The sequence below is a fragment of the Urocitellus parryii genome, chromosome 1, assembly GCF_045843805.1.
Source record: "Urocitellus parryii isolate mUroPar1 chromosome 1, mUroPar1.hap1, whole genome shotgun sequence".
NCBI lineage: Eukaryota > Metazoa > Chordata > Mammalia > Rodentia > Sciuridae > Urocitellus > Urocitellus parryii.
The window spans coordinates 51,935,240-51,950,960 of record NC_135531.1 but is presented as its reverse complement, the minus strand read 5'-3'; the positions used below and the strand labels follow the sequence as shown (position 1 = coordinate 51,950,960).

The window sequence follows — 15,721 nt, the reverse complement described above, 5'->3', positions numbered from 1 at the left end:
CTACATGCATTACCATTGTGCTTAGAATGTGATCCAACTTCAAATTGCTCCACCAACCATATCATGAGCCTTCTCCATCATAGAGCTATAGGAACTCTCTAACTTGTCTTTATTCAGTCACGCCAACTCTTTCCTCTTCTCTGTGCAGCATATGCTATTCTTTCTGCTGGGAATGCCTGTATCTTTCTTTTTGCTAGTGAAATTCTCTTCCTTCTAGGTCCAGCTCAAATATTTATTTTTTGAAGTTTTCTCTTCCTTGGTCTTTTTTTGGGTGCCTCTCTAGCATATATTCCCTGCCTTAATTCAGTGGTTCTTAACTTCAGTGTCACAGCAAATATGTTTTGTGATGGTTGAGATATCATAAGCAATTTGTTTCCTAGTTTGCAGATTTTTTACTTTTTAATAGAGAGATTCACTGTTCTAATAAAAACATCAGTCTTGCACATTTTTGTTTTGGATCTGCTTTCATAAGTGGGAAATATAATGATAGCTATTACCTACAGAATTTCAGAAAGGCTGCAGTCTTTCTTGTCTTTATTGATGTGCTTCCAATAATTATGTTGTTTTTAAGTTATGATAAATTAAACCTTTTGCTATTGTAGAGCTTTTTCTCTTAAATTTCTGATCACACTTACATGAGTGTAGCCAGCTTGTAACCTGATCAGTCTAGAGTTGTTTAATTCTTATCACATTGAATTGTAATAGTTAATGTGTATGCCATATATTTTCTTTCAACTCCAATTCTACTCTTTTTACCATTTGCTTTGTGAGGCTGGTGTTAGAACTCTAAACTACATCTGTTGTCAGCTGGTTCCATGTTAGGTGCTGCCAGTACAGGGCCCTAGAGTGAAGCTGGAAGGCAGGAAGCAGTTTCCTGTGGGTTCTCATTGATTGGGGTTCCTGTAAATATCAGTCCTTATATGAGGAGGCTGAGTTTCTTAGATGTCTGTTCCCTTCTTTGAGTGTCTTAAGTTTTCATGATTCTATCATCTTCCTTTTATTTCCCTAGCCCTTTTCCTAGAGTTGCTACCTTCATCCTGCCTACTCTTTCACTTATCTAGTTAATAACTACATCTGGTTCACAGTTCTTCATATTAAGTTCTTTGTGTTCAAATAAGTGTGAGATGTAGCTTCTGATCCTAGATGCTGTCTGGGTGTATTTTTTCATCTTTGTATCTCTATAGTTTTTATTTATAGGTAGAGCTTAATAAATACTTGTTCAGTTCATGATGGGTGATTAAATAGCAAATTTAGAATGGAATCATGTCCTAAATTGTGTTTACTTGAGTACTGAAAAGTATTTTTATATTTATTTTATGAAAAAGTATGTTCATAGGTTGGGGCTATAGCTCAGTGGATGCATGAGGCACTGGGTTTGAGCCTCAGCACCACATCAAAATAAACAAATAAAATAAAGGCATTCTGTCCACCTACAACTACAAAAATTTTTTTAAAAAAGAAAAATTATGTTCATAGTTATTGAAATATTTAACAGCATTCTTTTTGTTAAGCATTTTGGCAATATGGCTGGCAAGTGTTAATGACATGGTATTAATGTAAGTGAAATTGAGGTTTTAGGTTCATTTTTTCAGATGAATTTGTTAATTTTTTATGTTTTTTAAATACTTAAGTGACACATAATAATTGTACATATTTATAGGCTATAGTGTGCTGTTTTGATGTATACATTATATAGTTATCATTTAAGGGAAGTTAGCACATGTATCACCTTAAAATTCTCTCTTCTAGCTATTTTGAAATATACAGTAGAGGATGAGCATTGCTAATCCACAAATCCAAAATTCCAAATGCTCTGAAATCTGAATCTTTTTGAGTGATAACACACAGTGAAAAAGTTTTGATTTCAGATTTTAGATTTTTGAATTAGGCATGTTCAGCTGGTAAAATACATGTAAATATGTCAAAATCCTATAAACTTCAAAACCTGAAATAATTCCTATCCTAAGCATTTGGGAAAAGTATGTACATTGTTGCCTCCATACTGTGTAGTGGAATACCAGAAGTTAATTTCTTCTAATTACAACTTTGTACCTATTAACCAACTTCTCATCCCTTTCCCCACTACCCTCTGAGCCTTTTTGTAAGTAACATTCTGTTCTCTACTTCCATGAGAATAATACTTTCATATTCCACATGAGTAAATATGGTATTTGGCTTTCTGCCCTTCATATAATGTTCTTCAGGTTCATCCATCTTGCTGAAAATGACAGAATTTTTTCCTTTGAATTGCTGAATAGTATCTATGTGTATATAGACATCACATTTTCTTTATGCATTCATGAAGAAAATGTGGTAGATACTATGATTGATTCTATGTCTTGGTGAATGTGAATAATGCTGTAATAAATATGGGAGTTCAGGGCTGGGATTGTGGTTTAGTGGTAGAGTGCTCGCTTAGCACATGTGAGGCCCTGGGTTTGATCCTCATCACCACATAAAAATAATAAATAAAATAAATATTGTGTTCAACTACAACTAAAAAATAAATATTTTTTAAAAAATTTTTTTAAAATATGGGAGTTCAGATATCAGTTTAACATACTGATTTAATTTACTTTAGATATATACCCAGTAGTAGAAATGTTGGATTGTATGGTAGTTCTAATTTTTGAAAAAAAAATATATTTATTTTTAGTTGTAGTTGGACACAATACCTTTATTTTTATTTATTTATTTTTATGTGGTGCTGAGGATCCAGCCCAGTGCCTTACATGTGCTTGGCAAGTGCTGTACTGCTGAGCCACAACCCCAGTCTCCTATTTTTATATTTTGAGAAACCTTCATGCCTTTTTTTTCATAATGGCTATAAAATTTGCATTCTCATCAATAACTGGCTGTGGTGGCACATGCGTGTACTTCCAGCATTCAGGAGGCTGAAAATAGGACAATCACTTGAGCCTCTACGTTCCACACCAGCCTGGGCAACATAATGAGACATTGTCTGGAAAAAAAAACACCATAAAACAAAACCCCAAAAAATACATTTCACCAGCAGTTCGTAAGGGTTTCCTTTTCTCTACATCATTGCCAACATTTGTTATCTTTTGTCTGAGGTATTAACCATTTGTATTGGAATAAGGTGGTAGCTCATTGTCTTGATTTACCTTTCCCTAGTGATTAGTGATGTTGAGCATTTTTTCCTGTGCCTTTTGATTATTTGTATGTCTTCTGAAGAATGTCTGTTTAAGCTCTTTTGCCCTTTGAATAATAGGATTATTTGGAGGGTTTTTTTCCTTTTTTTTGCTATTGATCTGAGTTCCTGTTACATGTATAGTTTACAGACATTTTTGTATTCTATATATTATTTCTTCATTCTGTTGTTTGCTTTGCTTTGTGGAAGCTTTTTAGCTTGAGGTAATACCATTTTTTTTTTTTAAGAGAGAGAATTTTAATATTTATTTTTTTAATTTTTGGAGGACACAACATTTGTATGTGGTGCTGAGGATCGAACCCGGGCCGCACGCATGCCAGGCGAGCGCGCTACCGCTTGAGCCACATCTCCAGCCCAACCATTTGTATTTTTTGTTGTTGCTTGTGCTTTGGGGGTATTACTCAAAAAACTGCCCAGTCCATGGTTCTGAAGTGTTTCCCCTAAATGTTTTCTTCTCATAGTTTCATGTTTTGAATCCTACATTTAAATGTTTAATTCATCTTGAATAATTTTTGTGTGTTGTGAGAAATCATTCTTTTTTATAACCACAGTCCCATAACTCTAGCCAATATTCTTAACAATTCTTGCAGTAGAGAAAATTGAACAGAGGAATGAATGGAACATCACAAATTTATCTTCACTTTTGTGGAAAAAACCTAAATAATTTCTTTCCTCCAAAGAAATCATATTTCATTTAAATTCTAGATGATAATAGATGCTGAATATTGTACATTTATATATTGAGCTTAGATGTGGACTGCCTACCATATATGCCATCCATATTTTACATACTTAGGAAATATTAGTAACATAATAAAACAGACCAGAATCTTGTGGAATTATCATTCTAGCAGTAAGAAGATAATAAACAGAAACTATATCTAAATGAGTAAACACTATGTTAGAAAATGATAAGAGGAAGGAAAAAAAACTCTACAAGCTTTTTTTTTCTTTTGGTACAGCAGGCTGCATCATTAGTCACAGTAAGCATTATTGAGAGAAGGTAAGAGTTGAGAAAAGACTCAAAGAAGAAGGTGAAGGAATTAGGTCATTCCTTAATAGGAAGATGACATTCTAGTTGAGGAGGTTAGAGTAAAAACCCTAGGGCTACATGAATTCTGACCTCAAGGAAGAGCAAAAGAGGCTAGAATAGAATAAGGAGAGAGTGATAAAAGCTGAAATTAGAGATTGTAGAAAATTACATGAAAGGAAGGCCCTTGGGCCACCATAAGAACTTCAGTTTTAATGATTGAGATAAGGCAACCATTGTGGTGTTTTGAGCACAAGAGTGACTTGATCATACTTGTTAAAAGAATCCCTCAGGCAAATGTGTAAAAAAAATAGATTGAAGGAAGATGAAGGTATAAAGTTGGAAGCTCTTATAGAATTTCAGATGAGACATAATATGCCGCAGTCTGGCTGGGCACAGAATCACGAGCCACTCAAGCAGGAACAAACTTTATTTTTGAAAATGCCGCCAATACCCCTGTACATGTCTGGGAAGCAGCTGGTCCACACTTGGTGGTGTTCTCCCAGAGCCTGGAACCAGTTCCTCCCCAGGAATTCCCTCCTACTGTACTTCCCCAACCAATGGGAACTCTCCAGGAGTCCTGTAGCAGGCCTAGGTGAACAGCAGGAGTCCAATATCCATATGAATGCAAATCTTAACATAATCATATCATCTCAATGGCTTGCTGGCGTCACCTTACAACCAAAAGTGCCATGCATCATATTACTTGGCTGTGGCTCTTAGCAATAATAGTGGCTTAAATCAAGCGTAAAGTGCCTACATTCCAGATATTTAATAGAATTTGTTGACAGATTTTATGTGGAGTATGAGGGAGAAAGAAAACAAGCATGACTTCCATGTTTTTGTTCTAAGGAACCAGAATAGCAGAATTGCTGTGAACTAATAATAATATTCCAATGGTGAGCTAAACAGATAATACCACTGCTCTAATGGAATTTTCATATTTTGGGGAGATTTTTATATTATGAAGACTATATTGGTATATGTACAGAATATTCTGGAATAATAGGAAATTGGACAGTGCTTTATTTTGAGTGGAGGGCCTAGGGATCTGGAGTGAAAGGGATAATTTCACAGTTTGACCTTTAGCCCCCCCCATTTTTAAAAATCAATACATGTATATATGTATATCTTATTTTTAAAATTTTTATAGATGTTCAGTGTACATACAGAAATGTGTGCATATATGTTCAGTTTGCAGGCTAATCACTGATGTGTAACCAGCACCCACATCAAGTAATACAACATTGTTAGTACCTCAGAAGTCCCCTCATCCTTCCTTCTGATCATTCTCTATCCTCACTTACAAGGTTAAACCAGCTTTTCTGATTTCTAATGTATATTTTATTTTTACTTGTTTTGGTAGTTAACATAGTAGAATCATACTGTATGAACTTTCTATGCCATGTCTTCTGTTACTCCATATTTGTGAAATTCATATCACATGTAGTTGTTTTATTCTCATTGTAATGTAGTCTTCTGTTTGTGAGTATACTACAATTTATTCATTTATCTGTTGATATGCCCTTAAGTTATTATTAATGCCCTGTTATTATTGTCTTTTTAAAATTTACTTTAAAATTAACTTTGAATACTATATATTGAATGAATTTCTATTGCAAATTGATGATGGTAAGTTTCTATTTCTTTAAGAAAAAGTTTATGAGAAATACTCTTCTTCCCCTTTCTAGGATGATTGTAGAGTTGTCTTGGCAAAACAGGAAATTAAAAGGTTATTAGAAACCTTGCAGAAACAGCAGCAGCAATTTACAGAGGTTGCAGATCATATTCAGTTGGATGCCAGCATTCCTGTCACTTTTACAAAGGTAATTACTATACTTTGTTTTTAGGGATATTTTCTAGAAAATTACAATTGATTTACATTTCATAATAATCAGCTTGAGGAGAGAACTGGGAAATTTATGAGTTAAAAGATTTTTAAGAACTCCCCTCCAGCTTTCAAGTAGAATTGGTTTACTTTTTAAACAGTGTTTAATTTTTGAAAATTTGTACATCTTCATGAAGTTTATTTTGGTAATTCAATACATATATACAATGTGTATTAATGTGGGTAGCAAGCATTTCTAAGAAAATTTTTTTACCAGTAGAAAAATAGGAAAAATAAGATATAATGAATCTTCCTGTACCCATCACTCAGTTTAACAAGTATAAACTTATTATTCCTTCTCTCTATGAAGTCATCTGTTATTTTGAAGCAAATCCTAACATTTTATTATTTCATCCTTATATTATATCTTACATATACTAAATATTTTAATGTGTATTCTAAACTCTTTTTAAGAAATTAACCAAAATTTCACCCAGAAGTTTAAAAATAAATTTCTAATATTTTCACTGTTATCAACTATACATTTAGTATTCAGATTTCCTAGATGTTTTCCAAATTATTAAGTTTTTTTCTTTTTTCTTCCCTACTGGTGATTGAACCCACAGCCTTATGCATGCTAGGCAAATGCTACAATACTGGGCTACTTCCCTTGTCTTGTGTTAACAGTTTTTTTTTTGAGAAAGAATCCAGAATTCAAACAAGGTCCAGATTTGGCATTTTGTTGATATATTTGTTGTTTTTTTTAAAATAGTGGGCTCACCTTGATTAGAAAAGGTTCATGAGCTCCATTTTATTTTCTATTTTTAGGAAGAGTTTTTTTAAAGCAATAATTTTCTACTATAATTATATGAAAATTTACATGGTTTAGAGTCAAAACAGGGTCTTTCAGAGAAGTCTGGCTTCTAACCTTGTCCTTTCCACCCATTTTTGGTTGTTGTTTGTTTCCTTTTTTAGTACTGGGGGTTGAACCTAGAGGTACTTTACCACTTAATCCCTGAATTGCATCCCCAGTCCTTTTTTTGTTTGTTTCTTTCCTTGAGATGGTATCCAAATTGCTGAGGTGATCCTCCTGCCTCAGCCTCCCAAGTCACTGGAATTACAGGCGAGTGCCACCATGCCCAGTTCATTATTCTGTTTTCAATATTACAATCTTACCTTCAGTGGACAAGAGTTGGAATTTCTCCACATTTTCATCAACATCTGTTGTTCTCCATTTATTTCTGGATAGTAGCTATCATGATTGGTGTGAGGTTTTATCTTATTTTGATTTTGATTTGCATTACTCTGATGATTAGTAATTTACTTGTTTTCATATTTTTATTGGTCATTTTTATATTGTTTTGAATGTGTCTATTCAAATAATATACCCATTTTTGATTGAGTTATTTGATTTTTGTTTTTGAATTGTAGGAGTACTATATATGATACCAATCCCCTGTCAAATCTTCAGTTTACAAATATTTTCTTCCATTCTATAGATTGCTTTTTTTGCTTTTTCACTCAGTTGATTCTGTCCTTTTATGCAGTTTTAAGTTTGATATAAACCCATTTGTTCACTTTTGCTTTTGTGTCCTATGCTTTTGGTGTCATGTTCCGTAAGATTATTGTCAAATTCAGTGTCATGGATCTTGGTTTCTTTGAGAAGTTTTATAATTTGAATTAATTTTTGTATGTGCATATGGATATCTAGTTTCCCCTAGCACATTTATTGAAGAGACTATATTTTCTCCACTAAGTGATCTTTGACAACCTTGTTGGGCTTTCTATTCTTTTGTCTGTGCTTGCCTTAATGTCTGTACCACAGGGTTTTCATTACTATAATTTTGTAAAATATTTTAAATTCAGAAAGTGTGAGTCTTCCAACCATGTTCTTTTTGAAATTTGTTTTAGCTAATTCAGTGTCCTTTGAGAGTCCTTAGGATGATTGATTTTTTTTCCCTGCAAAAACATATCATTGGAAATTTTATTTTTACTTTTTTTTTTTTTTTTGCAGTACTGGGGATTGAATCCAAGACCATTGCATGTGTTAAACAAGCTACCACTTAGCTGTCCAGCCTGTGTCATTGTAATTTTGATAGAGATTACACTGAGTTTGTAGATCACTTTGGGTAGTATTGACACCTTAACAATATTAATTTTCCCAGTCTGTGAACTCAGAATGTTCTTTTATGATGTTTTTAATTTCCTATAGCTGTGTTTTGTAGTGTACAAATCTTTTACCCCCTTTGCTAAGTTTATTCTTAAGTATTCTTTCTGATACTGTTGTTAGTGTATAAAAATGTAACTGATTTTTGCATGTTGATTTTGCATCCTTGCTAAATTCATTGTAATAGATTTTTGTGGAATCTTAAAGAGTTTTCTACATGTTAGATCATGTCATCTGTGAAGAGAATTTTATGTACTCGTTTTTTATTTGGATGCCTTTTCTTTTGCTTGCTTAATTGCTTTGGTTAGGATAATCAATCCAAAACTATGTTGAATAGAAGTTACAAGAGTGGCCATCCTTGCTTTATTCCTTGACTTAGAAGAAAAGCTTTCAGCTTTTCATCATTGAGTATGATGTTAACTGTGGACTTTCTGTGAGTGTGTGTGTGTGTGTGTGTGTGTGTGTGTATGTATATAGAGAGAAGAGGACACATGAGCAGGAGTGAGTGAGCATGCCTATTTTCTGTTTTCTTCTATTCCTAGTTTGTTGTTTTATTATGAAATGGTATTGAATCTTGTCAAATACTTTATCTACATCAGTTAAGATCATCATGTTTTTCTTGTCTTTCATTCTGCTAATTACATTGATTGATGTTGAGTAGTCCTTGCCTTTCAGATATAAATCCCATGCGGTCATGTTGTATAGTCCTTTTAATCTGTTGTCCAATTTAGCCTACTAGTGTTTTGTACCTGTTTACACCTTATTATTTCCAGTAAGGGAATGGGCAAGGTTCAGAATGTCCCTTTCACTGGAATGTCTTCTTGACTGTATGTATGTATGTATGCTATGTATGCTATGAATGTATGTATATATTTTCAGTGCTGGGGATCCAGCCTAGGACTTTGTATTTGCCATCCGGGTTCTCTACCATTGAGCTACGTAGCTAGCTTCCTTCTTGGTTTTTTATTGACCGGAGTGCTGTAGCTTCTCAGTTGTTCTCTAGAGTTATCACAGTGATATTCTGGTTTATATATTATTTTTGAGGCTTAGTGCTGAACTGAGTATAGATTTGGGATCACATATTCCATAATTGAAGCTCATGGAATAAAATAGAGTACAACGAATAAAAAAGGAAGTCTCATATAAAATGTCAAAATGCCAACATTTAAGTGGTAAGAGAAAGAAAAATAAGAAGAGTCTGAAAAGCATGTAAAAACCAAGAAAATTTTCTATCATAAAAGCCAAGAAAAGAAAAACCCAAAGAGGAACCAAAATAATTTCTGTCACATAATTTCTGATACTTACATGCCAGGAACTATGATAAAGAATAATTTAAAAAATTAATCCCGGCAACAATCCTGGGTAAATTTGATACCATTTTGTTGTTATTTTATAAATGAGAGAACTGAGAGAGGTTCTGCAGCTAGAAACATATACACGCATGTTCATTATAGCATTCTTTGTAAATAACAAAAAATCAGAAATCATCTATAATCTAACAGTTGGAAATTGGTTAAATTGTGGGTTCAAGAAATATAGTGAAATATTTAAGAGAGTAACTTTTGTCTGTATATATTGAAATGAAAGGACTCCAGCTGTGCATGGTGGTACACACTTGTAATCCTAGAGACTTGGGGGGCTGAGGCAGGAGGATCACTAGTTCTAGGCTACTCTCAACAACTTAGCAAGGCCCTAAGCAACTTAATGAGAGCCTCTCAAAATAAAAAATAAAAATAAAAAAAGGACTGGGGATGTTAGCTCAGGGATAAAGCATCCCTGGATTCAATTCCTAGGAAACTGTACACACACACACACACACACACACACACACACACCCCCAAAACCCCAAGGATTCCATAATATGCTTTTGAGTGAAAAATGTTAGTTGCACTGTATAAAGTTTGTTCTTAATACCTGTATTTGTTTTATTTGTATATGTTAGCCAGTGTGTGTATAGGAAAATACTAACAATAGGTATTTTTGGAAATTAAGTAGCAGTTTCATTTTTAATAGTTTGGTTTGAATTTGAATTGTTTAGTATAGCATAGAAACATGTTATTGAAAGAAGATTTGGTTGAACTAGAAATTCTGGGAAAATTAATAGATATGTGTATTTAAAAAAAATATACAAAATCAGAGTGGTCAGTTTTACTATGGACAGATTTAGCCATTAGGAGAAATTCATGTCCTTGAGAAAATTAGATTTAGGGGATTTTTGAGGGATATAACTCAGATCGCATTTGGTTGAGGAATGCATAAGAGAGATGAAAATAATAAAGGTGCTGTATAAGTAAGGAAAATAGTGCAAATGCTGTTACTTTCTAACTTATCAAAATTGAAAGATTTAATTTTTTTTAAAATTAAAGGACAATAGAGTTCACATTGGACCGAAAATGGAAATTCGAGTTGTTACATTAGGATTAGATGGTGCTGGAAAAACTACTATTTTGTTTAAGTTAAAACAGGATGAGTTCATGCAGCCCATTCCAACAATTGGTAAGTATAAAGTTGCCTTTTTTTTTTTTTAACCTTACTAAACATTTTATAGTCAAATCCTGATTACAGCTGAGTTCTCTGGGTTTCTTTGATTTTTGTACAGTTGGGCTCTTTTCTGCCTTGAAACCACCAACATTTTGGAGGAAAAAAAAAAAAAACAGTGTAAGAGTCAGTTGCTATGGGTTGAAATGTGGATGTTGCTGTAGTAAGAAGGAACAGAGAATTGGTGGGACAGTTAGAAGAAATAGAGGATTGGTTACCCTGGCTGAGGGTTAGGGATAAAGTATTGGTGCAGAGCTGGCAGATGGCAGATACATGGATTCCAGGGTCTTAAGGAACCTTGTACAGGCTAGCAGCTATTTAAGGTTTACATTCCCCATGCAGGACTAGGTATGGAGATGGTTGGGCTTCAGTAGTTATTGCTATATGCAGAATTCCTGTTGCCTATATTTGATATGTCATTCATTGTAAACTCTATAGAAGAAACTTTTTAATAGAAGTACTGTATAAAAGTACTATATTAAAGTAACTTTTTTTTTAAACAGGATTTAATGTGGAAACTGTAGAATATAAAAATTTAAAATTCACTATTTGGGATGTAGGTGGAAAACACAAGTTAAGACCATTGTGGAAACACTATTACCTCAATACTCAAGGTAAGAATTAGAAGTGAAATCTTCATTTAAAAATAGTTTAGGATTGATGGGTTATAGCACCCTAATTTAATTAGCAAAACTGATATGTACATGTTGGTTAAATACTTTGCTATATATCAGTGTCCAGCATCTTATTTTTTAAAAAGTTATGGTGGTAAGGCTGCAGTATATATTTTTGACTTATACATGATAAAACGCTATTGTCGAATAAAAACCATACTTGGTTTAGATGTTTAGGCAATTAAAGAATGCTTAACTTAGGCTGTTCTTTTTTTGTGTGTGTGGTGCTGGGGATTGAATCCAGGGACTTGTGCATGCTAGGCAAGCCCTCTACCAACTGAGCTATATCCCCAGCCCCTTTGGCTGCACTTAATAGTTAACGAACATATGTTTGTATTCTTGTGGATGTGGTCACTGGCAATATGGTGGTATAAAGTTGAATTTATGATGTATGATTCTGCTTATCAATTCAGCACGTAGCCCATTATAATCTCTTATAGCACCACTTTTTCATTTATACTTAGTTCTTATCTGTGGAGGAACCCACAAGGGCTTGCACTTGACCAAACTATATTATTCCACTTACTTTTTATTCACATTTGGATTCACACCCCAAGATGAGTTTATGCTTCTCATCCTACATTCCACCTTAGGTGGGAGACTAGATAATTATTTTTGCTAAATTTTTGACATTACATTTAGTATGAAGCCAAAGTTAATTGAAAAAAGGAATTTGGATGTGAGGAATGGTTGAAAGTCTGGAGATGTTTAGCCTACAGAGAGTAATACTTTGGAGAGAGAAAGATGGTGATATATTCAATTTTTTAAGACTCTTTTTGTAAAGGAAATAATATTCAGAGAACAAGTAGCATCAATACGTAGATCACGAGAAGCATATTTTTACTCATTAAAAGTATTAAAAGCAGTTTGTGTTTGATAGAACAAGTATAATAAATCCTGTCATAGATGGAGAAACTAGACCTGTAAAATTATGTTAACTACTTGAGATCATACCATTAATTTATTAGTAGGTGTTCCTGTCATTAAATAGGCAGCCTTTATATGAAGATAGTGATGGTCAATAAACTGTTGCCTTAATATACTAATATACATAATATATATAAATATAATATATAATATTTGGTTCATTTACTGAAGCTTAAGTAACTTATTGAATATTTTGTGGGTTTCTTTTTTTTCCCTCCCTCCCTCCTTCCGCATTTCCTTGTGCTCCCTATCCTCCCTCCCTCTGTTCTACCCCCCTTGCTGTTCTTCCTTCCTTTCCGTAGCTGTTGTATTCGTTGTTGATAGCAGTCATCGAGACAGAATTAGTGAAGCACACAGTGAACTTGCAAAGTTGTTAACAGAAAAAGAACTCCGGGATGCTTTGCTCCTTATTTTTGCTAACAAACAGGTAATATATTTTTTTATAAAAATGCTTATTTTAATAGTTTTGTGTATTACTTGGCATAAGGCAGCTGGAAACATTTCAAAGAGAGTCCACGCAGGAGATATTTTTAAAATTTCTGCTGTGTTTTTTGAATACAGTCTACATGGAAAGTGTTGTACTGGGTATTTTGGAGTATATAAAAAAGAAATAAGGTAATAGATGCTCACCAGATAATCTTGTGTATGTATGCAAAAACATGAAATTCCAATAAAACAAAACTGATAAGTAGCTTCAGTAATATTAACAAAGGGTTATGGAGAGCAAGGAGAGAGTAGTTCTAAAGGTGATATAAGATTTGTAAAAAGTAGGATTTGAGTTGAAATTATGATAGTAGTTGAAATTATGGATAAGACTTTGTGTCTCCATGTGAAGGAAAGAACATTACAGATGAATAAAATAATAGCATGAGTGTTTTTAGGGAGCATCAAATAGACTATATGTGAGGAACAGGCAGAGGATTAAGAAAATCTAGAATAATAGATGAGGTCACATTGCAAAAGTCTGACAGGGTGAGATCAAGAAATTTAGATTTAATGCTTTAGAAAAGGAGAATCATTAAAAATTTGATTGTAATTCTGGGATTAGAATGTGGAGTGAGTCAGGACAAGGGAATAGACAGGGAGATGTAGTAAACTGAAATAATTAAAGTTAACAGTACTGAATTAGAGGAAGACAAAGGTAGAAGCAGACTAGAGAGATTTTATAGAGGAAGAATTGGTGAGTAAAAGGGGAGGATGAAAGATTGAAAGCAGCTGAAGATTCCTAGATCATGAGCCTAAGCTTCTAAGAGAATGAAGAATACTTTTTAAGTATAGGTAGAAGAAGAGGAGTACAAGTGAAGTTGAAGAATGTCACAGAAGGGGAAGTGTTAGATGAATAAAAAGGAATTTTCCCCATAAGAACTGATATATTTACCCTTACTTATAATGGAAGATACACAATTAGGGCATTTACCCTATTCTACTGCATAACCGTTACCACATTAATGTTATTCACAAGTGTTCCATGCATCCTAATCTTAAACCAGTTTAGTAATAAATGATTTTTTTTTTTTTTTTTATCTTTGGTAGTACTGGGGATGAAACCCGGGGCCTTGCATGTGCTAGGCAAGTGCTCTGCCACTGAGCTATGTCTCCAGTCTGTAATAAATGATTTTTAAGTAATACTGGCACAAGTTTTTAAAAGCCTCACATGTGAAAGGCTGAGGCAAGATAATCACAAATTTAAGGCCAGCCCAGCAACTTAGTGAGACAGTGTCTAAAAATTAATTTTTAAAAAAAATTTTAAAATGGACTGCAATGTAGCTTTGTGGTAAAGCACTGCTGAATTCAATTTCCAGTAAAAAACAAAAACAAAAACAGCTTCACATAATGGTCACATCCCAGTGTTTTGCATACGTACACACACACACACACACACACAAAAAAAAAAAATTGGCATAAAATCTGCAACAATTATATAGTGAAAAACAGTATCAGGTTGTTAAAGATGACATTGTTTCATAATTCTCAGAGATTCATACACTATTGGTATGATTAATTAAACTGAGTCGTTTTCTTGGAGAATAATTTCAAAGTTTTAAATGCGTATACCCTTTTACTCTGAAATTCTAAAGTAATGCATCTAATAGACAAATATCCAAATATAATTCTACAGATAATTTTATAAGTATATATAAACTTATGTATGTATATGTATCAATGTATATATGTATACATTTGTCCCCCAGTATCTGTGGGGCATTGGCTCCAGCGCACCCCTTGCAGATACCCAGATCTTCAGATGCTCAAGTCTGTTTTATATGTCATAGTATCTCCATATAACTACATACATCTTCCTGAATATTTAAATCATCTGTAGATTACTTATAATTACAAATATCTTTGGTAGTACTGGGGATGAAACCTAATACAATGTAATTGCTATGCTAATAGTTTTTAAACTTTTTTGTTTAGGTAATAATAAGTAGTCTTTACTTGTTCATTGCAGACAATTTTTTTCCCGAATATTTTCTTTTTATTTATTTAGTTTTTATTCTGATTTGTTTATCTATGACAACAGAATGTATTACAATTCGTATTACATATATAGAGCACAATTTTTCATATCTCTGGTTGTATACAAAGTATATTTACACCATTCTTGTCTTCATACATGTACTTTGGATAATGATGTCCATCACATTCCACCATCATTTCTAACCCCATGCCCCCTCCCTTCCCCTCCCAGTCCTCTAAATATTTTCAATCCATTGTTGATTGAATCCACAGATGCAGAGTCCATGATACAGAGGGCCAACTGTGTATATGGATTTTTAATCACATAAGCACACATCATTAAATATTCAGTATAGGATTGCTTAATTGAATTATGTTGCATCCCACAGGGGAGTGCAATTCTGATGTTAAATATAAGGTGAAAAATCTGAATGTGTTGATAATGGAAAGATATATTTACTTTAACATTGTAAATAAAACAAACAAAAAAAATCCTAAACCCCCTAGTTTCAGAAAGTCTCAAATGTTTCTTTTTGTTTATTTGCATGGAAATATTCTGGAAAAAATATGTAAGAAATTGTTACTGGTGTTGTTCTTGGAAAATAGGAGCAAGGGGCATTCAGAGAGAGAGAGTGTAATGAACTAATTTTATAAACCATTTTTATAGTATATATGTGTTAATTTCTTTTACTGACTTGGGCAGTATCCTTCATTCAGATTAGACCTTCACTGATTACACTATAAGGTTATTCTTGCAAAATACACACACACACACACACACACACACAAATCATTTTTACCAAAACTCTAAATAATTTTTCTGTTGTTTATCTCAGAATAATTATTGAAAGATGATTCTAGGTTTTAACTTTTGTTTCGGCTTCTGTTAGAATACAATCAGTAGATTTCTATACAAATAGTAATT

General features: G+C 33.3%; 1 protein-coding gene across 1 annotated transcript in view; it reads left to right on the top strand.

The window, feature by feature from the left end:
- The window catches only part of Trim23 (tripartite motif containing 23), a 38,646-nt gene that overhangs the window by 20,610 nt on the left and 2,315 nt on the right, over window positions 1-15,721 (top strand). The window contains exons 7-10 of the mRNA XM_026390820.2: window positions 5,894-6,028; window positions 10,564-10,693; window positions 11,239-11,349; window positions 12,639-12,763. Coding sequence (XP_026246605.1) covers window positions 5,894-6,028; window positions 10,564-10,693; window positions 11,239-11,349; window positions 12,639-12,763 — 501 coding nt within the window. The remainder of the gene's footprint in view (window positions 1-5,893; window positions 6,029-10,563; window positions 10,694-11,238; window positions 11,350-12,638; window positions 12,764-15,721) is intronic.